General features: G+C 54.4%; 1 protein-coding gene across 4 annotated transcripts in view; it reads right to left on the reverse strand.

The window, feature by feature from the left end:
* Positions 1 to 237: 237 nt before the first annotated feature.
* The window catches only part of LOC138754773 (flagellar attachment zone protein 1), a 32,916-nt gene continuing 8,990 nt past the window's right edge, over positions 238 to 24,163 (reverse strand). For 2 of the 4 annotated variants that reach the window (XM_069919572.1, XM_069919571.1), the window contains exons 4-11: positions 23,556 to 23,663; positions 22,128 to 22,274; positions 19,831 to 19,965; positions 17,132 to 17,302; positions 14,553 to 14,735; positions 12,016 to 12,207; positions 4,829 to 4,950; positions 238 to 1,466 (exon numbers count right to left, since the gene is read on the reverse strand). In XM_069919572.1, coding sequence (XP_069775673.1) covers positions 4,846 to 4,950; positions 12,016 to 12,207; positions 14,553 to 14,735; positions 17,132 to 17,302; positions 19,831 to 19,965; positions 22,128 to 22,274; positions 23,556 to 23,663 — 1,041 coding nt within the window. In that variant the 3' untranslated portion in view covers positions 238 to 1,466; positions 4,829 to 4,845. Of the gene's footprint in view, positions 1,467 to 4,828; positions 4,951 to 12,015; positions 12,208 to 14,552; positions 14,736 to 17,131; positions 17,303 to 19,830; positions 19,969 to 22,127; positions 22,275 to 23,555; positions 23,664 to 24,163 lie in introns of all 4 variants that reach the window. The other 2 variants (XM_069919574.1, XM_069919573.1) reach the window with 2 other exon arrangements.

The following is a 24,163-nucleotide window of genomic DNA, read 5'->3' on the forward strand; positions in this document are numbered from 1 at the left end:
AAAGGGCGTTGATCATGTGGGAGGGAGCTTGGGCCATCGGCAGTTTGAGACACTGGAGGAAAATCCACCCGGCAACTCTCTTTTTCTTCTCTCTGACTGTAAGAAGAGACTCAGGCAATTTCTGCCGGTAGCGAATCTGTCCGCCTTACAGCAAATTCTGTGCAATATTCCACGGTTTTTAATATAAGACAATGAAGGAATCTTAAATCTTAAAACCCAGAAAAACGTGAATCACGATTTGTTCTGACACGTTGCCTTTATTTCACATTCAAACTTGAGATTATCATGAAGCAAACGTCCAAAATCTCAGTTTTGGGCCATCTGGGATGTTTGAGAAAGGGGCCTTTAATAATCCCTGAATCTCCAATTGTTCCCTGAGATTTGATTATCCCGGGGTGTGGGCAGTGAGGCAGCTAGGAACTGAACCCTGTGTTCCTTCTCCCTCATGAGTGGCAGGATCTGTGATCTCCAGTCACCTCTCCCCCAGGGCCCAGTTTGCTATTGCACAGGTGTGGACGGCGGGGCCAGGCACACAAAGAATTAGAGTCACAGCGCAACGGTCCATGGCTCAACCCTGCAGGGGAGGGGCGGGCAAGGTGGGGGGTTGGGGTGAGGCAGTCCTGTTGGGTTTTCACCAGCAGATGTCCACAAGAGACAATGACGTCCTCTGGACTTGGTCCGCCCAAGCTGTGAACAGTCTGCGAGTGGTGACTTGGCAGGGGCTTCAGGAGGACGGGGTCAGGGAGCAGAGGCGAGTAGGAAACCAGCAACCTCGCGCTGGTCGGAGGCGTCATGATGGCCCGTCTGCTCTCTAACCCACGAGGGAATGAGTGAACAGCACAAAGTCACTGAGTGTAGGTTGGCCAGGAACTGGGTGCAAATAAATTAGGGGAGCGGCAGTTAGGGAGGGGGTGGGGGGGCAAGTGGGCAGGGACAGAGAGGGGGAGGGAGAGGGTGAGGGGGCAGAGAGAGAGGGGCGAGAGGGTGAGGGGGCAGAGAGAGAGGGCGAGGGGCGGAGAGAGAGGGGCGAGGGCAGAGATAGGAGCAAGGGGGCAGAAATATGGGCCAAGGGGGCAGAGAGAGTGAGGAGAGAGGGAGGTGTGAGGACATGGTGGGGCCAGGGAGAGAAGCATCAAGGACCAATGGTGGATTGTAGGGACCGAGAGGATCGGGAGTGGTGACAGATGATGGGGACAGGGAGAGGAGGCAGGGGCAGGGAGAGGAGGCAGGGGCAGTGAGAGGAACAGGGACAGACAGTAGGGGCAGGAGAGGAGGGTCAGGGAAAGATGATAGGGATGGAGGTGGGGGGGAGATGATAGGGCAGAGCATCTTGCTGTCCCACACCCATCCTTGAAACAACAAATGGAGCGAGGGAAGCCTCGCCCCTCACCCCCGCCTCCCTGTCCCTCTGCCTCGACAGACAAACCAGTCTTCAACTCCATCGGTCTCTCCAAACTCCGTTCCACCTGAAAACACAAAGAAGGAGGAGACTGAAACTGACCTGGAATATCCCCGGGGGTTCAAGGAGGGAATGCGGGTTGCTCTCCCAAGGCGTGGGTTGAGGGGAATGCAGAGGGAGTGGAGAGCAAAAGGACTCACTGACAAAATGGGAGGGAACCCTAAGCAACATTGACAGGTCAAGCTGAGTGGGTTCACTTGTGTACACAGTCTCTACCCTTTCTCCAGACAGCAATCACCTGCCCCCAAAGCTAAGCAAGCTATCAAAATGGTCAAACCTGCTGAGTGTTGCTGAGCTGGGCAAATATAAAAAGTTGTTAAAATGATCACAAGGTAGGTCTGAACTCGGCCCCAGCATCAGTCAGTGGGCTGGATTGGGGTAACGATCGCCTTCAGGGGTTGGCGTCCTCATTTGGTCTGGTGACCCCAAACTCAAACAGGGCCCTGACCAGTGGAATATAATAAAAATGGAAATGTAAACGTAGACTGGAAGGGGAAAGGGGGGGGTGCGTTTCTTTCTCACTAGCAGTTTGGGAGCGGAGAAGGAGTGGGGTGAGACTAACTAACGCAGGGGTCCTCAACATCCCACCTTACGTAAGAGATTGCTTAAAGGTGGGATGTGGGTGGGAAGGGAAGGCTGATAACCACTGCTCAAGACCCAATTGTTACTGAACTATTTTGCTTGAGAAAAATGGTCATTGGCCAATTTCCTTTGGAGCAATGAAATGGTTCACATAACGAGTCAACGAGGGACGATTAAAACAGTGGTTTTCAAATCTTTTTCTTTCCACCCACATCCCACCTTAAGCAATCCCTTACTAATCACAGAGCACCGATGGCAGAGGGAATACTTAAAGTGGGATGTGAGCGGAAAGAAAAAGGTTGGGAACCACCGGCAGACCCCAAGAGAACTTTGGTGCGGTGTGTGTGCTTCTAAGGAGCAGTCGGTTTGAATTTTCCAGCGGACTAGCCAGTATTGTAAGTCACAGTTTGGTCACCGTCGAAGCTCATGGCTGAAGTAAAAACAGAATGCTGGGCAACACGGCTGGTGTAGCGGTTAGCGCAACGCCTTTACAGCGCCAGTGACTGGGACCAGAGTTTGAATCTCACGCTCCCTGTAAGGAGTTTGTACGCTCTCCCCATGGGTTTTCCCTGAGGATGCTGGTTTCCTCCCGCCATTCAAAATGTACCAGGGGTTGTAGGTTAATGTGGAGTATATTGGGCGGAATGGACCCGTGGGCCGAACTGGCCTGTATGTGTGTCTGTCTAAACTCAGCAGGTCAAACAGCGTAGCAAAGATTAAAAAAATAAAACCAACGTTTCGGGCTTGAGCCCTTCGTCAAGGTATGGAAAAATGTCAACAGGCATCTGAATAAAAGGGTAAGGCAAGGTGGGGGGGTGGAGAGGTGTAGTAGTGAAGGCAGGAGGTTATAGGTGGAGGAGAGAGGGAGGGCGCTGCAGTAAGGGAAGGAAGGATGGCTGGGTGAATAGAGAGGGATAGGGAGGGAGGGTGCTTCAGTAAGGGAAGGAGGGATGGCTGGGTGAATAGAGAGGGATGGGAGGGGGAGGAGAGCTGTCAGGGGGAAGGGAGAGGGAGAGGAGGGCAGGGGAGATCACAGATTTTCACGTTTTACTTTTAGCTACTTGTGGCAGCACTTCTTGCTGTAATGGGGCGCTCACGCTTTGCAAAGTGATTAAACGTTTGTTTTTGTGGCTGCATTTGTGTTTGCTGTGGAGCAACCAGGGGTCCATTTTAACAGTGACATGGGTGATGAGGGAGGGGCAGTAAAGACCAGACAAAGCCACATACCCATCAGGGACATCAACAAACAGGCGGGCTCACATCCTCACCCATCCCTAATAGACACATGGTCTCTACTGCGATGCTCCAGATGACCCTCCCCCAGCAAGGTCAGCACAGTTAGCATAGTGGTTAGCACACTGCTGTTACAGTATTGGGACTGAGGTTCGAATCCCGCACTGTCTGTAAGGAGTTTGTACATTCTCCCCAGGTCTACATGGACATTCCCCAGGGGCTCCAGTTTTCTCCCACCCTTCCAAATGCACATGGGGTTGTAGGTCAACTGGGCATGATTGGGCAGCACGGGCTCATGGGCTGCAAGGGCCCGTTACCGTGCTGTACATCTAAATTTAAATGTAAAAGAAAACTGGATGAGCCTCGATCTTGTCCAGGGACACAAGCCTACAGGTGACCCCTGACCCCACCCATGCACAGGTGAGTCAGCATGCTTCATTGGCCGACCGCTCCCAGGGTGCCCTGCGACAGAATATAGATATGTTTTTTGGGAGATAAATTGGGGCAAGGTTTGTTAGTGTACGTCACATACAAACACTTTAAAACAGATCTTATTTGAAATACTGGAGCTCTGTTCATGCTAAACATGTCGGGGTCTCAGAGTCTTTGCAAGAGCTTTGGAGAGTGCCCAAAAGACTTCACTAATGGATTGTTGTTTACAAAAAGGCAACAGATGAAAGAGCTTGTCAGAGCCCCAGATAGTCTGGAATGGAACTTACTGTTCTAGGAGGATCATGTGGTTTTGTAAGCAGAGAGAGTCAAACAGGTTTTCTCTGTGTGTGTGTGTGTGTGTGTGTGTGTGTGTGTGTGTGTGTGTGTGTGTGTGTGTGTGTGAGAGTGTGAGTGTGTGTGAGAGAGACAGAGACAGAGATCAGTTCTACAGTGTTACAGCCAGCAACAACAGCTGGGACTGGTACAGGACAAACTGGCAAGCTTGTGGAAAACCCCATTTGGAAGACAGGTTGTGAGTGCTTAGTTCAGCCTGGTCAAAGCGCTTGTGGTTCATGCAAGAGGAGAGGACTGGCTGTCTAATGTTTCACTTGGAATAAAAGGAACTCTGTGGTGACCTGAAAGAAAGAAGTTATCATCTGGAGAACCCCGAGGGGGAAAATTTCTTCGGCAAGACACTGAAGTGGCTGATAAAAAAGGAATCAGTTGTGGATGTCCTGGAACAACAAATCTCTCTCAAAACTGAGAAGAACCTTCCTGAGTGGTAACCATTTACCTTTCAAGCACCAAAGCCTAATGAACTTTATAAATGTTCAATTCTGTGCACAGTATAAGAATTGCCTGCAACCAGTGAACTTGGAGGAATGAGAAGTGAGATTGGACTGTGAAGCAAAGAACTTTTCTGAATTTACACACACATTACACACACGTGCGCTTGGAATTAGGAGGGGGTTAAGTTAATAGCAATAAGTTTGATCTTGTTTTCATGTTTAAAGATAATTAAAAGCAACTTTTGTTTAAGTAACCATTTGTCTTGGTGAATATCGATTGCTGCTGGGCTCGTAACAGCCCCACAGGGTGGGGGTGAGAGGGACCTGGCCTTACCTCTCTGTTCTTTGACCTCACAGGGTTTGCTTGATGTAGACTGTGGACGCCGCCTGGGCACGCAGCTGCTCCTGGAGATCAGAGAGAATCCGGTCGCGGCCCCGTCCATCCTCCAACAGTGCCTGCTCCACAAGAAGCAACAGCATTACCGAGGCCCAGGGAGTTCCGGTCCCTCCCGACCCACGACCGTCTGCAGAGAGCTGGGATCCACTCCAGTGCTGAGTGTTCCCCACTTCCTGACCCCTGGGCTCGATATTCATCTCATTGGGGGCAGCCAGTATCCTCTGCAAGCACACAGTACATGCCTGGACAGATGTGCAGACACTGCTGCTCCAAAAATGGCGGTGCCTATGTATGGGAACAGCCACAAGGGGTGCAGACTCTGGGGAAGCAGAGGACGAGAGCAGGGCATCAGAAAATGGGGAGACTACCCCTTGATTGAGGAGGAGGGGAGACAGCACATGGAGCGGTGACCACGGCATCGGAGCAGAGAGGGGCTTGAAAGCTGGTGAGCACCCAGTGTGTTGGAGACTCGAGCCAAGGAATCCACGCAGGGACCAGCACCAGACCGCGGACCACTGGAGGCTGGTTCGGGACTGGCTGAGGGGGGGGGGGGTGCCAGGCTTTGGAGCAGTGACACGAGAGGGCACCAAGGGTGCTGGAGGCTTCCTGTTTGGGTCAGAGGATTGGAGCTTGGGTGGCTGATAGTTTGGACTGAAGGCTGTGTGGTTACAGGAGTCACTGGGAATCCACGGACACTCAGTGACTCTGGGCAGTCTCTCGCTCCCCCCCCTCACTTTCCTTCTCCCTCCCTCTCTCTCGCTTTCCCTCTCCCTCCCTCTCGCTTTACCTCTCCCTCCCAAACCTATCTCCCTCTCTTTCTCCTCCCAAACCTCTCTCCCTCCCCCACTCTCCTCCCAAATTTCTCTCTGACCCTGTAAGGGGGCAGGGCAACTTTTGCTGATGGGGAATCTTTGCCTTACATTCGACTAACAATAATAATACAGGGACACGATCCTTTATCCGGAACCCTTGGGGGACAGTGTGTTCCAAATTTTGGATTTTTCTGGATTTCAGAAAACCAGATTTAAGCCCACCCGAATTGTGCTGCTGTATCCACCCCACCCCCTTCCAGTCACACTACCGTCTCCCCACCCCTTGCCCACCCGACTTGCACTGCTGGTCTCTCTCTTCTCGCCCGCCTGACTCGCACTGCCGATCTTCCCCCCACCTCACCCTCCCGACTCACACTGCTGGTCTTCCTCCCCCCCCCACCACTGCCCACCCGAGTCGCGCTGCCGGTCTCTCCCCCTCCCCCCCTCCAACTCGCACTGCTGTCTCTCTCCCTACTTGCTGGATTTTGGAGCTTTTTGGATTTTAGATGGTCCGGAAAAAGGCTCGTGTATCTGTAATAATAATAAAAATAATAGAACACACACACACACCCACCCACACACACCCACCCACCCTCCCCACCCTCCCACCCACATACATACACACCCACACTCACACACACCCACCCACACACTCACACACACCCACCCACGCACACCCACACCCACCACCCACCCACACACACCCACCCCCACACTCACACACCCACCCACCCACACCCACACCCACCCACACCCACACCCACCCACACCCACCCACCCACCCCCCCCACACACCTACCTACCCACCCACACACACCCACCCACCCACACACACCCACCCCCACCCCCACACTCACACACCCACCCACCCACCCCCACACTCACACACCACCCACCCACCCACACACACCCACCCACACCCACCCACACACACCCCCACACTCACACACCCACCCACCCCCACCCACCCCCACCCACACTCACACTCACACACCCACCCACCCACACCCACCCACTCCCCACCCACCCACCCACACACACCCACCCACCCACACACACCCACACCCACCCACCCACACACACCCACCCACATACACCCACCCCCATACTCACACACCCACCCATCCCCCACCCACCCACACATCCACACCCACACCTACACACCCACCCACCCACACACACCCACACTCACACACCCACACACCCACCTACCCACACCCACACCCACCCACCCACTCACACCCACCCCCACCCACCCACCCCCACACTCACCCACCCCCACCCCCCCCACCCACCCACCCACACACACTCACCCACACCCACACACACACACCCACCCACACCCACCCACACCCACCCACACACAACCACCCCCACACTCACACCCCCACACTCACACCCCCACACTCACACACCCACACTCACACACCCACACACCCACACACACCCACCCCCACACTCACACACCCACCCACCCCCACACTCACACACCCACACCCACACACCCACACTCACACTCACACACCCACCCACTCACCACACTCACCCACCCACACTCACCCACCCACACACACCCACCCACCCCCACCCACCCCCACACCCACCCACCCACACACCCACCACCACACTAACACACCCACCCACCCACACCCACCCACCCCCACACTCACACAACCACACCCACACTCACACACCAACCCACCCACACCCACCCACCCACCCACCCACCCCCAACACTCACACACCCACCCCCCACACACACCCACCCACCCACCCTCCCACACCCACCCACCCCCCCACACCCACTCACCCACCCACCCCCACCCCCACACTCACACACCCACCCACCCACACCCGCCCACCCACGCCCACACCCACCCACCCACACCCACCCACACCTACACTCACACACCCACCCCCACACTCACACACCCACCCACCCGCACACCACGCACCCACACCCACCCACCCACATACAACCACCCCCACACTCACACACCCACATACACCCACCCCCAACCACCCACACCCACACTCACACCCACCCACCCACGCACCCACCCCCACCCACCCACCCACCCACACCCACCCACCCACACACACCCACCCCCACACTCACACACCCACCCACCCACCCCCACACTCACACACCCACCCACCCACACCCACCCACCCGCACACACCCACACACACCCACCCACACCCACACACCCACACTCACACTCACACACCCACCCACCCCCACCCAACCACTCACACTCACACATCCACACCCACACCTACACACCCACACACCCACCCACCCACACCCACACTCACACTCACACACCCACCCACACCCACCCACCCACACCCACACCCACCCACCCACAACCACCCACCCACACCCACACCCACACTCACACACCCACCCACCCACACAAACCCACCCACCCACACCCACCCACCCACATACACCCACCCCCACACTCACACACCCACCCACCCACACACCAACCACACCCACACCCACACTCACACACCCACCCCCACACTCACACACCCACACTCACACTCCCACCCACCCACACCCACCCACCCACACTCACCCACCCACCCACACCCACCCCCACACTCACACACCCACCCACCCACCCACCCACGCCCACACCCACCCACCCCCCCACACCCACCCACCCCCACACCCACCCACCTCCCCACACCCACCCACCCCCTCACACCCACCCACCCCCACCCCCACACTCACACACCCACCCATCCACACCCGCCCACCCACACCCACACCCACCCACCCACACCCACCCACACCCACACTCACACACCCACCCCCACACCCAAACACCCACCCACCCACACACCCACCCACCCACACCCACCCACCCACATACACCCACCCACATACACCCACCCCCACACTCACACACCCACATACACCCACCCCCACCCACACACACCCACACTCACACCCACCCACCCACACCCACTCACCCACCCCCACACTCACCCACCCAACCACCCACACCCACCCACACACCCACCCACCCACCCACACCCACCCACCCACACCCACTCGCACACTCACACACCCACCCACCCACACCCACCCCCACACTCACACACCCACCCACCCACACCCACCCACCCACACACACCCACACACACCCACCCACACCCACACACCCACACACCCACACTCACACTCACACACCCACCCACCCCCACCCATCCACTCACACTCACACATCCACACCCACACCTACACACCCACACCCACACCCACCCACACCCACCCACCCACACCCACCCACCCTCCCACACCCACCCACCCACATACACCCACCCCCACACTCACCCACCCACCCACACACACCCACCCACCCACCCACACACACCCACCCACACACACCCACCCACCCACCCACACACACCCACCCACCCACACCCACCCACCCACATACACCCACCCCCACACTCACACACCCATCCACCCACACACACCCACCCACCCACACACCCCACCCACCCACCCACACCCACCCACCCACACCCACCCATCCACACCCACCCATCCACACACACCCACACTCACACTCACACACCCACTCACCCACCCACACCCACCCCCACACTCACACTCCCACCCACCCACACCCACCCACCCACACTCACCCACCCACCCACACCCACCCCCACACTCACACACCCACCCACCCACACCCACCCACCCACCCACCCACACCCACACACACCCACCCACCCCCACACCCACCCACCCCCACACCCACCCACCCCCACACCCACCCACCCACACACTCACACACCCACTCACCCACCCACACCCACCCCCACACTCACACACCCACCCACCCACACACCCCACCCACTCACACCCACCCACCCACACACACCCACCCACACCCACCCCCACACTCACACACCCACCCACCCACACCCACCCACCCACACCCCCCCCACACTCACACACCCACACTCACACACCCACCCACCCACCCACACTCACACTCACACATCCACACCCACACCTACACACCCACACCCACCCACCCACACCCACTCACACACACCCACCCACCCCCACCCACCCTCACACACCCACCCCCACATTCACACACCCACACTCACACACCCACCCACCCGCCCCCACCCACCCACTCACACACACCCCCACACTCACACACCCACCCACACCCACCCTCACCCACCCACCCCCACACTCACCCACCCCCACACTCACCCACCCACCCACCCCCCCACCCACACACACACACACCCACCCACACCCACCCACACCCACCCACTCACACACACCCACCCCCACACTCACACACCCACCCACCCCCACACTCACACACCCACACCCACACACCCACACTCACACTCACACACCCACCCACCCACCCACACCCACCCACCCACACTCACCCACCCACACACACCCACCCCCACACCACACACACCCACAAACCCACCCACACCCACCCACCCACACCCACCCACCCACACCCACCCACCCACCACACCACCCACACACACCCACCCACCCACTCCCACCTACCCCCACCCACACCCACCCACACACACCCACCCACCCACTCCCACCTACCCCCACCCACCCACACCCACCCACCCACACTCACCCACCCACCCACACCCACCCCCACACTCACACACCCACCCACCCACACCCACCCACCCACCCACACACACCCACCCACACACACCCACCCACACACACCCACCCACCCCACACCCACCCACCCACACACCCACCCCCACACTCACACACCCACCCACCCACACACACACACCCACCCCCACACTCACACACCCACACCCACACTCACACTCCCACCCACCCACACCCACCCACCCACACTCACCCACTCACACTCACCCACCCACCCACACCCACCCCCACACTCACACACCCACCCACCCACACAAACCCACCCACCCACCCCCACACCCACCCACCCCCCCACACCCACCCACCCCCCCACACCCACTCACCCCCTCACACCCACCCACCCACCCCCCCACACTCACACACCCACCCATCCACACCCGCCCACCCACACCCACACCCACCCACCCACACCCACCCACACCCACCCACACCCTCACTCACACACCCACCCCCACACTCACACACCCACCCACCTTCACACATCCACACCCACACCCACCCACCCACCCACACACACCCACACTCACACATCCACACCTACACACCCATACCCACCCACCCACCCACACACACCCACACTCACACTCACACACCCACCCACCCACACCCACCCACCCACCCACACCCACCCCCACACTCACACACCCACCCACTCACCCACACACACCCACCCACCCACACACCCCACCCACCCACACACCCCACCCACCCACACCCACCCACACACACCCCCACACTCACACACCCACCCACCCACACACACCCACCCACACCCACCCACCCACCCACACCCCCCCACACACTCACACACCCACACTCACACACCCACCCACCCACCCACACTCACACTCACACCTACACACCCACACCCACCCACCCACACACACCCACACTCTCACATTCACACACCCACACACCCACACTCTCACATTCACACACCCACACACCCACACACCCACAGAGTCACGTGGATAGGTTAGCATACAGCACAGACATGGATAACACATTTGCGACTCATATTTGTTTTTTTTTCTTTTTCTGTCTGGGAATATCGTGGTGAGTTAATTTACAGGTAAGGGCCACTTAACGTCCTTTGGGCAACATCCGACCTCATATATGTGCGTGGTCCAATGATTATTCAGTTACGGCGAACGCCCACAGCAATTTAGAAAAAGCAATCACTAGATACAAGAAATTGTATACAGTCCCCACACTGATCCCACTGTCCACTTGCTCCACACATTCCCGTGTCGGTCCCCACACTGATCTCACTGCCCCATTCTCTCCCCACATCAGTCCGCACACTGATCCCACTGCCCTGCTCTCTCCCAACAGCCCTGTATCAGTCCCCACACTGGTTCCACTGCCCCGCACTCTCCCCATAGCCCCGTGTCAGTCCCCACACTGATCCCACTGCTCTGCTCTCTCCCCACACCCCCGTGTCAGTCCCCACACTGAACCCACTGCCCCACTCTCTCTCCACAGCCTTCTATCAGTCCCCACACTGATCCACCTGCCCACAGCTCTAGGAGGCTGTAACAGAGACGGGTGGGAAGAGTGGAAGGGGAGTGGTCCAGAACTCCGTGGGCTGCGCAGCGACCCACCAGAATGAGCTGATCCTTGCTGTCCACCAGCGCCTGGAGGCAGAGAAGCTCGGAGAGGTGTTCACGGGTGGCACAGGCCTGGAGCTCGCCCAGACGGCACACCTCACGGTCCCGGGCGCTGAGTTCCTGGGAGACGCAGTGCAGTTCCTGAGCGTGGACATCTCGGGTCTGCCCATCACGGATCGAAAAGTCCTGCAGGACGGAAGTCACCACCAGTTATAGGCCACACTGCAATATCCCATCGAAGGCTACAGCACAGAAAAAAGGCCATTCAGCCCTTCTAGTCTGTGCTGACCATGATTGCACTAGACCTTTTGACCTGTTCCCATTCCAGAATCCTCCAAACCTCTCTCATCCATGTATTTATCCAATTTATTCTTAAAACTTAAGATCAAGCCCGCATTCACCACATCAGATAGCAGCTCGTTCCACCACTCTCAGTGTGAAGAAGTTCCCCTAAATCTTTCCAGTTTCAATATGATCTCTCATATTTATCTCCCCCAGTCTAAGTGGAAAGAGCTGACTCGCATCCCCTCTGTCTAAACCTCTCATAATCTTATGTCTCTATTAAATCTCCTCTCACTCTTCTTCACTCCAAGGAATAAAGTCCTAACTTGTTCGATGTTTCCCTGTAACTCCTCAGCTCCTGAACATCCTAGTCTATCTTCTCTGAACTCATGTTTCCTTCCCACACAGCCAATTCTGAATCCAGTTAACAACCTCTCCACAGATACCTAGCGTCTCAACCTTCTGAACTAACCTCCCACGTGGGACCTTGTCAAAGGCTTTACTAAAGTCCACATAGACAACGTCCACAGCCTTTCCTTCATCTATCTGCTTGGTAACCGCCTCGAAAAACACTACAAGATTAATTGAGCAGTCAGCCACACACAAAGACTGTCCTTAATCAGCCCATGACTGTCCAAATACACCATCTCTCAGAACTCCTTCCAGTAATTTACCCTGCTATTGACATTAGGCTTGCGGGTCTACAATTACCTGGTTTATTTTTGGAGAATTTTTTTAAACAACGGGACCACGTGAGCAATCTTCTGGCACCTCACCCGTGGCGAAAGACATTTTGAATCTACCTGCCAGGGCCCCTGCAATTTCTACACTCTTCTCCCTCAAGGTCTGAGGGAATCCAACCCAGGGGGATTTATCTACCTCGGTGGTTCTCAACCTTTCTCCTTCCACTCACATCCTACTTTAAGTAATCCCTGCACAAGTGGTGCTCTGTGATTAGTAAGGGATTGCTTAAATTGGAAAGAAAAGGTTTGAAGCCAGTGTTTTAATCGTCCCTCATTGACTCGTTATGTGCACGGTTTCATCGCTCCAAAGGAAATGAGCCAATGGTAGTTTTTCTCAAGCAAAACATTGGGCCTAGAGCTGTGGTTCTCAACCTTTATTCCCACCTTAAGCAATCCCTTACTAATCACAGAACCCCGACGGCCTAGGGATTACTTAAAGTGGGATGTGAGAGGAAAGAAAGAGGTTGGGAACCACTAGTCTAAAACCCTTCCAGTCTAAATGTTCTCTACTCATTGTAGGGGACTCATCAGGGGGCAAGATAGGATTTTATTTTTGTTTGTGTTTTTTTTAATATAAACACAGAGTTGTGGGGGCCTGGGATGCCTTGCTAGGGGTGGTGTTGGAGACTGGACATGAGGGGCATTTAACAGACTCTTGGGCAGGCACGGATGATGGAGGGTTTGAGGTAGGAAGGGTTGAGTCCCCACCCCCCCCTGCCACCGTTGCCTTTAATCTGAGCCTTCCTGTCCTCCGCTTATTCCTCGAGGAAGGGCTCAGGCCTGAAACTTCGCTAATATAGCTTCACCTCCCGTGGACGCTGCGAGACCGGCTGAGACCCCCCACCCAGCGTATCTACAACCACAGTGCCTGCAGACTTTCGTGTTGGGCAGCCCGGTTGGCACCAGCACTCGGGGCGGGGATTCAGATCCCGCCCCGTGCGTTCTCCCCATGTCTGCATAGGTTTTCCTCCCCAAGGGGGGCTCCAGTTTCCTCCCACCGTTTAAAAAACTGTACTGGGGTAGGGGATTGGGTTAATGGGGTGTAAATTGGGTGGCATGGACTTGTGGGCTAGTTACCGTGCTGCAAGTCTAAATTTAAGGGGGGGGGGGGTTTATTTGTAGGAATATCTGGGTCGGCACAACATTGAAGGCCAAAGGGCCTGTACTGTGCTGTTGTGTTCTGTGTTCCTGTCTCTACCACTCGTCCCAGACACCCACCCCCCCCCCCTTGAAGCTTTCCACTCCCTGAACTCTGTGCCCCCAACCCTGGGAAGGATAACTATGACCGTTAACCTCATGATTATATAAATATCCCCCAACTCCTATGTTTCATTAAACAGGTGAGGCCATTCAGCCCTCCTAATGAATGGGTTCTTACTTGATCCATCAGCTAACTGCAAACATCTGCTTCTTTCCCCAACTTATCCCTCAAGCTGAAGCAAACCCTACCTCCCCCACTCCCCCCGCATTCAGATGGGGAGGGGGGTGGTGTGTTGGTGGCCCTACTTGGATCATCTGGTCTTTTTCGGCCAGGGATCGGGAGATCTCCACGATGACCCGCTCCTGGTCAGCACGCTGCCTGTTCAGTTCGGTCAGAAGCCGCTCTTTGTCTCGCAGACGGAGGCAGAGTCCCCCTGGGGAATCGGGCCCCTCGCCCAGCCCCTGGACCAACAACGTGTCAGAGAGAGCCTGCACAGGGAGAAAGAGAGTGTTTCAGAGAGTGGGGGAGGGGTGGGGGGGTGGGGGGAGAGAGAGAATGAGTGGATGCACCCAGACACAGGAATGCACGTCCCGGCATCAAGCAGCCTGGGCGGACAGGGTCGGGCAGACTCACATTTAGAATTATTATCATCTAATTGCACCCGACGGAAAAGCATTCTCCTGTCCTCAGTGCAAAACAAGCAGACCCACACCCAGACATAACATGCATACAGACAATACATACACAGGACAAATATATTCAGTAAATAATAAAGTCTTGGATGGTCAGTGCAAGCAGGTCCTCTGGTTGTTCAGTGTTCTCACTGCCCGCAGGAGGAAGCTGTTCCTCATCCTGGAGGTACTGGCTCTGATCCTTCTGTATCTCTTCCCCAACAGGAGTTTGTGAAAGACGCCATGTGCAAGGGGGCTTCAATGCTTTTGCGCGCCCTCTTCAGGAGCAGACCCCGGCGATTCTGTCTGCTGCTTCTTCTGGTCCTGTGGATAAACCCTCTGATCCAATTCTTCACCAGCCACCGTGAAGCAGTTGGCCAGGACGCTCTCGATAGAGCAGCTTGACACGTCCTCGAAGTTTCAGCCTTCCCAGGAAGTACAGTCGCTGTGGTGCCTTCCTGACAAGTGAGGAGATGTTCAGATGGTGCTCTCCACTGTGTAATGGAGGGTGGCCCATTCCTGGCCTTCCTGAAGTCCATGCTCGTCTCGGGTTGCTATTCTCGGACCACACCACGAGATCTTCCACCACTTCCCTGTCCTCCAGTCATAGTGCCGCCTGGGACGACCATTCTCTTGGTGACCAGGTGAATTCGCCAGCTCATGGCAGCAGGCGATTGGACACAAAGGAGGAAATAGGAGCAGGCAGACACCATTCAGCCCATCAAACCTGCTCCACCAGTCGCAATCTGGCTCCACTTGCCCGCCCATAACCCTCAACTCCCCATTGATGCAAAAACCTCCCTGACCTTCAATAAGGCTCATAATCACCACTGCTGCATCGAGGACATCAGGACACTGACAAAAAATTTCCCCCTATCTTAGAAAGGATGTGATGTTGTTGGAGAGGAGATTTACTAGGATGATTCCTGAAATGCAAGGGCTAACGTACGAGGAGCGTTTGGCAGCTTGGGTTGCATTCATTGGAATATAGGAGAATGAGAGGAGATCTCAGTGAAGCATTTCGTTTTTTGAAAGGTTTCGATAGGATGGATGTAGTTAAGAGGTTTCCCTTGGTGGGTGAATTGAGGACAAGGGATCATAGTCTGAAAATGAGAGGTTATCCATTTAACACAGATTAGGAAGAACTTCTTTAGCCAGAGGGTTGTGGCTCTGCCACATACAGCAGTGGAAGCCAGATCATTGGGAGTATTTTAAACAAGAAATAGACAAGTATATCGTTAGTGACGGCATCAAGGGATATGGGGACAAGGCCGGAAACTGGAACTAGTGCAGAGTAGCTGAGTGTAGATTTATGGAACAGACTTGATGGGCCCAGTGGCCAGCTTTCTGTCCCTCTGTCTTGTGAATAAGGCACAGAATTCCACAGATTCACCTCGGTCCGGGAGTTGTGCTGAAACAGGTCTCTACCTTAGAAATTACTAGGCTGATCCACAGCCCTCTATTTTTCTGAGCTCCATGTACCGATCCAAGAGTGGCCGAAAGGATCACTGGAGTTTCCCTCCTCATCCCCCCCCCCCCACCCCACCGACGTGATCTACCAGGATCGTTATCTGAAAAAGGCGCACAAAATTCTTCAGGACCCCCTTCCGCCCCACCCGCAGCATCTTTCAGCTGCTCCCGTCAGGGGAAGAGGGAAGAGATACAGGAGGATCAGAGCCAGCACCACTAGGCCAAGGAACAGCTTCTTCCCGGCAGGCAGTGAGAACGCTGAACGACCAAAGAAACTGCTCACACTGACCATCCGAGACCCTCATTTGGACAAAACAATATTTATTCATTGATGTGCACAAATATTGGTCCTACACGTGGATTGTTTGTCTGTACGTGTGTTATGTCTGGTAGTCTGTCTGCGGATTGTGCACCGAGGACCGGAGAACACGGTTTCGTCGGGTTGTACTTGTACAATCGGACAACAAACTTGACTTGACTCTAACACCCAAATTTTCAGGACCGACCACCTCAGAAGCCCATGCATTCTTTCTCGTTAGGAAACCAGAGGTCAACAGCTGGAAAGGCAGATTATCTGGGATTCCAGCTGTTGAGGGGGAAGCCTCAGGATTGGGTCTTTCCGACAGAGCCGCTGGACCCCAGGATGTGAGGGATGGTCGGGGGGTGGGGGTGCTGTGCTGTCCCAGGATCTCTTGGTCCCTCCTCCCAGAACCCCCCACCCTCACCACCCACCCCCCCCTTACCTCCACGTCACGGGCCAGACTCTGCAGAGCCTCCTGCTGCTGGCTGATGATCCCATCCTGTCTCCGCACCGCCAAATCTTGCTGCTCCTCCCACTCCTGCCGTGCCCCCTCCATGCGCTGGTGCAGCTGCCGCGCCTGGGCGTCCTTCTGCCCCAGGCTGAGGTTCAACATCTGGAAGGCAAGGTAGGCCTCAGGGCGGAGGTAGAGTAGGATGGGGGGAGGGGTCAAAGGAGCCCCGCGGGAAGAGCAGCGAGGAGGGGTGGGGGGGATGATGTGATACTCTACACTGTGGGAGGGATGACGAGGGAAGCAAGGGAGACTTCTGCTGAGGTACCTGAGGATTAAAGAATGGAGGAACGGGGAGTGTAGAGGAAACATAGCAGTTGCAGAAGGGGCAGAGAAGTGGGAAATACTGTAACGTCAGAACATGTATGGCCTCACACTTCAGTAGAGAAAAAAATAAACAAATGGGTGAATTATTTTTCAAAATGGGGAGAAAACTGAAAATACCCAAATGCAGAGGGACCCGGGAGCCCTCGTGCAGGACACACTGAAGGTCAACTTGCAGGTTGGGTCAATGGTGATGCTGGCGTTCATTTCAAGAGGAACAGAATTCAAGGGCAGGGATGTGGTGTTGAGGCTTTACAAGGCCCCGGTGAGGCCTAGGATTTGATTCCAGAAAATGAAAGGGTTATCTTACGAGGGGTGTTTGACAGGTCTTGGCCTGTACTCATTGGAATTTAGGAGAACGGGGTGGGGGGATCTCACTGAAACGTTAAGGTGTGACTGTAGGAAGATTGAATCCCATGGTGGGAGAGTCTAGGACAAGCCAAATTTGAACCTGCATTGCTGGCTGGCTGGAGGCAGTACAGAAGAGATGGACTGGGATGTGGCCTGGATTGGAGCAATGTAACAAAAGCCTGGCTCTGAAGGTGGTCATTGCCAAAGGGCAGTGGTGGGGGACGAGCTCCCGCTGCTCTCCATGGTGCACAACTCAAACAGCCTCTGACAACCAAGTCCATCTCCTGGCTACCGCGCGGGCCGCAGCCCTTACACCCGGCATTGATGCTGACAGGAGTAGGGTGGGGGGCAAAGGAGGTCCGCAGCCACCTTGAAACTAGTCGCTCCGAGCCAGCTGGGCTCGTTAATAGCAGAGGGTGACTCATCGAGGAGAGGGGAAAAACTCCGACCAAACCTCCGCTGCCTTGTGGCTGTGGGGGGGGGGGGGGGTGGTGGACACACTGCAGGGGCAACAAACAAATCTCCATATCAGCTCTGCCCTGGCTTTAAGCCCTAGAGAGGCCACTCCACAGTGACTACCAGAGGCAAAGAGCCCATTGCCGACTACGACCGTCAGAGACCAAACAAGAGCCTGGAGTGTCACAGACTAATGGAGGCAAATAGAATTACGGGTGGGATAAAAGTCTTTTTTTCCCTCTCCTCCATGGAGTGGGTGAATAAGGCAAGAGGACACAGCCAAAAGGTGAGAGGTAGGTGGACTGGAGAGGTATTTAACCCCCCTGGAGAGTGGTTGGAATCTATAGCTTAGATACACCTGAGATTGCCTGATCTTGGAAGCTAAGTAGGCCCAGGCCTGGTTAGTACTTGGAGGGGAGACCCGCCCAAGGAACACCAGATGCTGTGGGTTTCCGTGAGGGGGCTGCTGGACAAAGTGGCGACTTACAGTGGACAAGAGTTAAAGAATTTCATGTCCGTTACGTTCTAGATGTGATATTATGTGACAACAGTGGAACTTTTCATCTCTCACCACAGTTCAGAGAGTCAGAGCCATTCAGCACAGCTCTATGGCCTGACTCATCGACACTGTCTGCTCTTGGCCCCTACACCTCTCAACCCGCTTCGGGCCTGGACCCTTCGACAGGTATGTAGGCCAGATGCTGTTACAGCGCCAGCGACCCAGCTTCTAGTCCGGCACTGTCTGTGAAGAGTCTATATGTTCTCCCCGTGTTTGCGTGGGTTCCACCCCCAGCACCACTGTGGGGGGTGGGGGTGCAGACTGCACTGTGTGAAGGGGGTGGGCACCAAAATGACTGCCTATAAAATGCTTCAGCAGAAATTCATAATTTTTTATAAAGAATATCCCTGTCGTTCGTTATAACAATATTTTTTGTCAGACCGGCTGACATGTATCAATAGACCCATGGGGCTAAATCTCGATGCTCTTTTACATTTTGAACCTTCTAATGGGCTCCAGGAAGAGCTGTCATTATTACCCAATAGCAATGATGCTTTGAATCACATGGTTCCGTCTGCACAAGCAAGCGCTATTGTTTTTGTTGCTGCCGGGCGTATGACAGTGTGGTTTAAAGGTGTGATTTTAATTTGCTGGTTGTTTATCTCGCTATTATCAGTGATCTATGATTAACATTAGCACAAAAAACATTATTAAGGATTCTGTATGGTTTGGTACGGGAGGAGGTCATGGGAGTGGGGTGAACACCATGAGTTACCGCACTGGGTGACACTGACCCGAGTGACACCACTGGATCAGAATGAGTACTTGAATCGCAAAGGCATTTGAGTCCATGGAGCTTGTACGGGTACAGGAGTTCAGCAGAGACAGGAACAATGGTCAGCATAGATGTTATGGGCCAAAGGGCCTCTCTTGGTGTTGTGTGGCCCCATGCCAGCATGTCAGGAGGGGTGAATGGTAGGAGGGGCCAAGGAGGAAGGCTCACGTTGATCATTTCCTCGTTGTGGGCGAGGACCCCGCCCAAGCATTGGACGTCGCGGTCCTTCTCACGCAGAGCTTGCCGCAGGCGCTGAACCTCGCTCTCCATCTCCTCCAGGACCCCGAGCTTCTCCGCACTGACCTGCTAACCGGAACGGCAAAGGGGAAACCAAGGGTTACCACCCTAACCACCCTTCCCTCTCCACCACTCCCAGAGAGGACTGTAGCATCACTCACACCCCCAGTATCTGGGACAGTCTGTGATAGCCAATATCAGATGGATAAGGTACAGACATTTTTCCACACCATAACACACGCAGCATATAATAATCACATATATACGTAAACATATATCTTAAAATAAATGTATACAAATATTTTGGAACTATTTTTTTAAAAACTGCAGGTCAAAAAGTGCACTTTGTGTAGCAAAGATAACCCACGTTTCAGGCTTGAGCCCTTCATCAAAGGATGGAAAAAATGTCGGCAGGCGTCCGAACAAAGTGGTGGAGGGGGAGGGGCACAGGTCGGAGGTAATAGGTGGATAAGGGAGGGAGGGAGGCCTCAAACAGGGGGAGGGGGGAGAAATGGCTTTGTGAATGGAGGGGGAAGGGGGTGGAGAGCTGAAGGAATGGAGAGAGGAGGAATGGGGAGAACGGGAAGTGGGCCGGCAGAAACAAAGCACAAAGTGATATGTGTGTGTGTTTTAAAATAAGATCAACTACTTAAAGCAGCGGTTCTCAACCTTTTTCTTTCCACTCACATCCCACTTTCAGTAATCCCTCTGCCATCGGTGCTCTGTGATTAGTAACGGATCGCTTAAGGTGGGATGTGGATGGGAAAGGAAGGTTGAGAACCATTGCTCTGGGCCCAATTGTTACTGAAATATTTTGCTTGAGAAAAATGGTCATTGGCCCATTTCCTTTGGAGCGATGAACCCATGCACATAACGAGCCAATGAGAGACGATTAAAACAGTGGTTTTCAAACCTTTCCTTCCATCCACATCCCACCTTAAGCAATCCCTTATTAATCACAGAGCACCGATGACAGAGGGATTACTTAAAGTGGGATGTGAGTGGACAGAGAAAAGTTGAGAACCACTCACCTCAAGGGTCTTTCTCAATGAACCAGTCTTCTGTTTGAAGCAAAAGGAAAATCCCAATGCTCCTTGGAGCCAACAAGTATGGACACGATTAGTGGCACGATGGAATCAGATAGTAAGGAGACCTTTCAGCCCAAGTCTGCATTGACCCACCACCCAATTGCACTAATCTCCCTTTATACTTCACACATTCGCACCGAATCCCTGTCGGATTCTACCAATTACCCGCCTGGTGGGGGAAACAGTTAACCTGCCGACCTGTAAGGTTTTTGGGAAGAAACCTGCAGGGAGAGTGTTGCAATCCCTCCATCCCTCACCTCTGCTCCCTTCATTCCCCCCGCCTCCCATTCCTCACTTCCATTCCTTCCACACCCCCCTACCCCTTATCGGGGCAAGGGCGAGGTGATGCATTTTGAAAGACCCACTGGAAGGCTGAGTACAGGGTTAATAATCAGATACTTCACAGCGTGGTGGAAGAGAGGGATCCTGGGGCCAAAATCTCTCAAGCTTGCTGAGCAGGTTGATAAGGATAGTTAAGGTGGCCAGTGAAATGTTGGGGTTTATTAGTCGGGAGTCGAGAGGTCATGTTGCAATTCTACAGATCCCTGGTTGAGACCACATTTAGAGTATCATGTTCAGTTCTGGTCACCTCATTATAGGAAGGATGTGGAAGCTACGGAGAGGGGGCAGAGGGGGCAGAAGAGATTCACCAGGATGTTGCCTCGATTGGGAAATGAGTCTTGTGAGGCAAGGTGGGGCTTTTCTCTTTGGAGCAAAGAATGAGGAGATTTATAGGTCTCCAAAATTCTGAGAGGCAGAGATAGGGTGGACAGCCAGCACCCATTTCCCAGGGCAAGCACAGCAAAAACCAAAGGATGTGTGTACAAAGTGAAGGGAGGGAAGTTTAGGGGTAAGTGTTTTTTACACACAGTTGTGGGTGCTTTGCCGGGAATAGTGGTGGAGGCTGGAACGTTAGAGGTATTTAAAAGTCTCTTAGACAGACACACAGATGAGAGAAAATAGAGGGTTACAGGGTAGGAAGGTTTTAGTGGGTTTTTTGTAGGATTATGTAGGTCAGCACAACATGGAAGGCCAAAGGGCCTGCACTGCGCCATAATCTTCCATTATATCTGTCCCACCTCTTGCCTCTAATGCTTTCTGGCCATCCCCATCCCCCAACCCCTCCCCCCCTCAGCTCACCTCCGACTCTCTGCTCCCTCCTCCCCTCACCTCTGGTTCTTCCAGCCTCTTGCCCAGCTGGAGGGAGAGATTCCTGATGGCGTCGGCCTCTGGCCCAGCTGCGGACTCATCGCCAGCAGCAAGCTGCTCGACCAGCCTGATGGACTCCTGACAGATCAGGGCATAACCAGGCAGTTGGTGGGAGAAAGGGAGACAAAATGGTTATCAAGTCAAACCCTGGCATAAACTGGGACGAGGTAAATTCTTCCATTCCTCTGCTTTTATCAGGAAGATGTTCCCGAGAGCAGTGGGGGGAAATTTTACTTGAAAAAGCTCATTCATTTCACAGGGTGCGTTGAGAGAAAACACGGTGAAAAACCAAGGGGGGAGGGTCCCATGCAGGAAGAGCAGTGCACTCTCCCATAGGGACCCATGCAGGAGGCTGCTGTTCATCAACTTCAGCTTGGCGTTCAATGCAATAATTCTCCAGAGGCTGGTGGAGAAGTTGACCTCGCTGGGAATCAACACCCCTCTCGGTGACTGGACTCTGGACTTCCTAATGGGAAGACTATAGTCTGTCCGGGTCAGTAGCAGAACACCGAGCGCCCCCACCCTGAGCACTGGGACACCTCCGTGCTCAGCCCGCCCCTGTTCACACTACTGACCCACAACTGCGTCACCAGACCCAGTTCCAATAGACTCATCATCGGCAATGACGATGAGAAGAGGTGGAAAATCTCCTGATGGGGTTGAAGAATAACAACCTGAGTCTCAACGTGGTCAAGACGAAGGAGATGATCGTGGACTTCAGGAGGAATGACTACACATCAATAACCATATAACAATTACAGTACGGAAACAGGCCATCTCGGCCTCTCTAGTCTGCACCGATTTAAGTGATCTCCCCTAGACCCACCTACCCGCTCCCTGTCCATAACCCTCCAATCCCCACACATCCATGGACTCATCCAACCTTCTCTTAAATGACAAAATTGACCCTGCTGCACTCTTCTGGAAGGTCATTCCACTCAGCCACCATTCTCAAAGTGAAGAAGCTTCCTCTTATGTTATTTCTAAACTTTTGCCCCCTGACCCTTAACTTTTGGCTCCTTGTTCCGATCTCACCTACCCTCAAGGGGAAGATCCAGTTCACATCTACTCTATCTATCTCCCTCAAATACCTCTATCAATTCCCCCTCCCCTCAACCTTCTACGCTCCAATGAATAAAGACCCAGTATCTTTCTCTGTATTCTAGATACTGCAATCCAGACAACATTTTAGTCAATCTTCTCTGCACCCTCTCTCCCTTATTGATATCCTTCCTATAATTTGGGGACTCTGTCATGGAGGGAACCAAGTTCCTTGGAGTTCACTCAACTAGTGACCCATCCTGGGCGCACAACATTTCCTCATCCGAGTCAGCAGGCACTTTGCTCTGGACCCCTCACCTGTAACAGTTGCTCCTTGCTGTGCAGTTCGCGTGCCAGGCTTTGGATCAGGCGATGTCCTGTGTACTCCCTGAGCCCACGGATGACCGCTTGCTGTGTCCCGGCCTCCTATGGTGAAGGCAGGAGAGTTCAAGGTTAGCAGGAGCCTGCCCACATCTGGGACCACCCCTCACTCGCAGGTGAGCCCGTTTAGGTCCCCGAGACCCTGGCCGGAAGTTAAACTGCTCCGGGGAACGGAATGAGTGATACAATCCTGAGTTGGTTTCCAGTTCTGGCCAGGGTGCAGCTGGTCGGGTGATGTCCTGGGCACACCTGGTGAGGCCAACCTCCCACTCACCTGTGCCTCAGCTCTCCAAAACAAGTCGAGGAAGTTTCAGGGAATTATTCAGCAGGCACAATAAATCTGGCGTGGCCCACAGCCTGCGAGCTTGGTCAACAGGAGAGCGTGGAATTTACTTGAAAGGTCAAGTAATGTTGAGACTCTATAAAGCACTGGTGAGACCTCCCTTGGAGTACTGTGTACAGTTCGGGGCATCTTATTTGCTGGCATTCGAGAAGATTTATGAGAATGATTGCAGAAATGAAAAGGTTAACATTCGATGGGGCTT

Source organism: Narcine bancroftii, chromosome 2, assembly GCF_036971445.1.
Source record: "Narcine bancroftii isolate sNarBan1 chromosome 2, sNarBan1.hap1, whole genome shotgun sequence".
NCBI classification, from domain to species: domain Eukaryota; kingdom Metazoa; phylum Chordata; class Chondrichthyes; order Torpediniformes; family Narcinidae; genus Narcine; species Narcine bancroftii.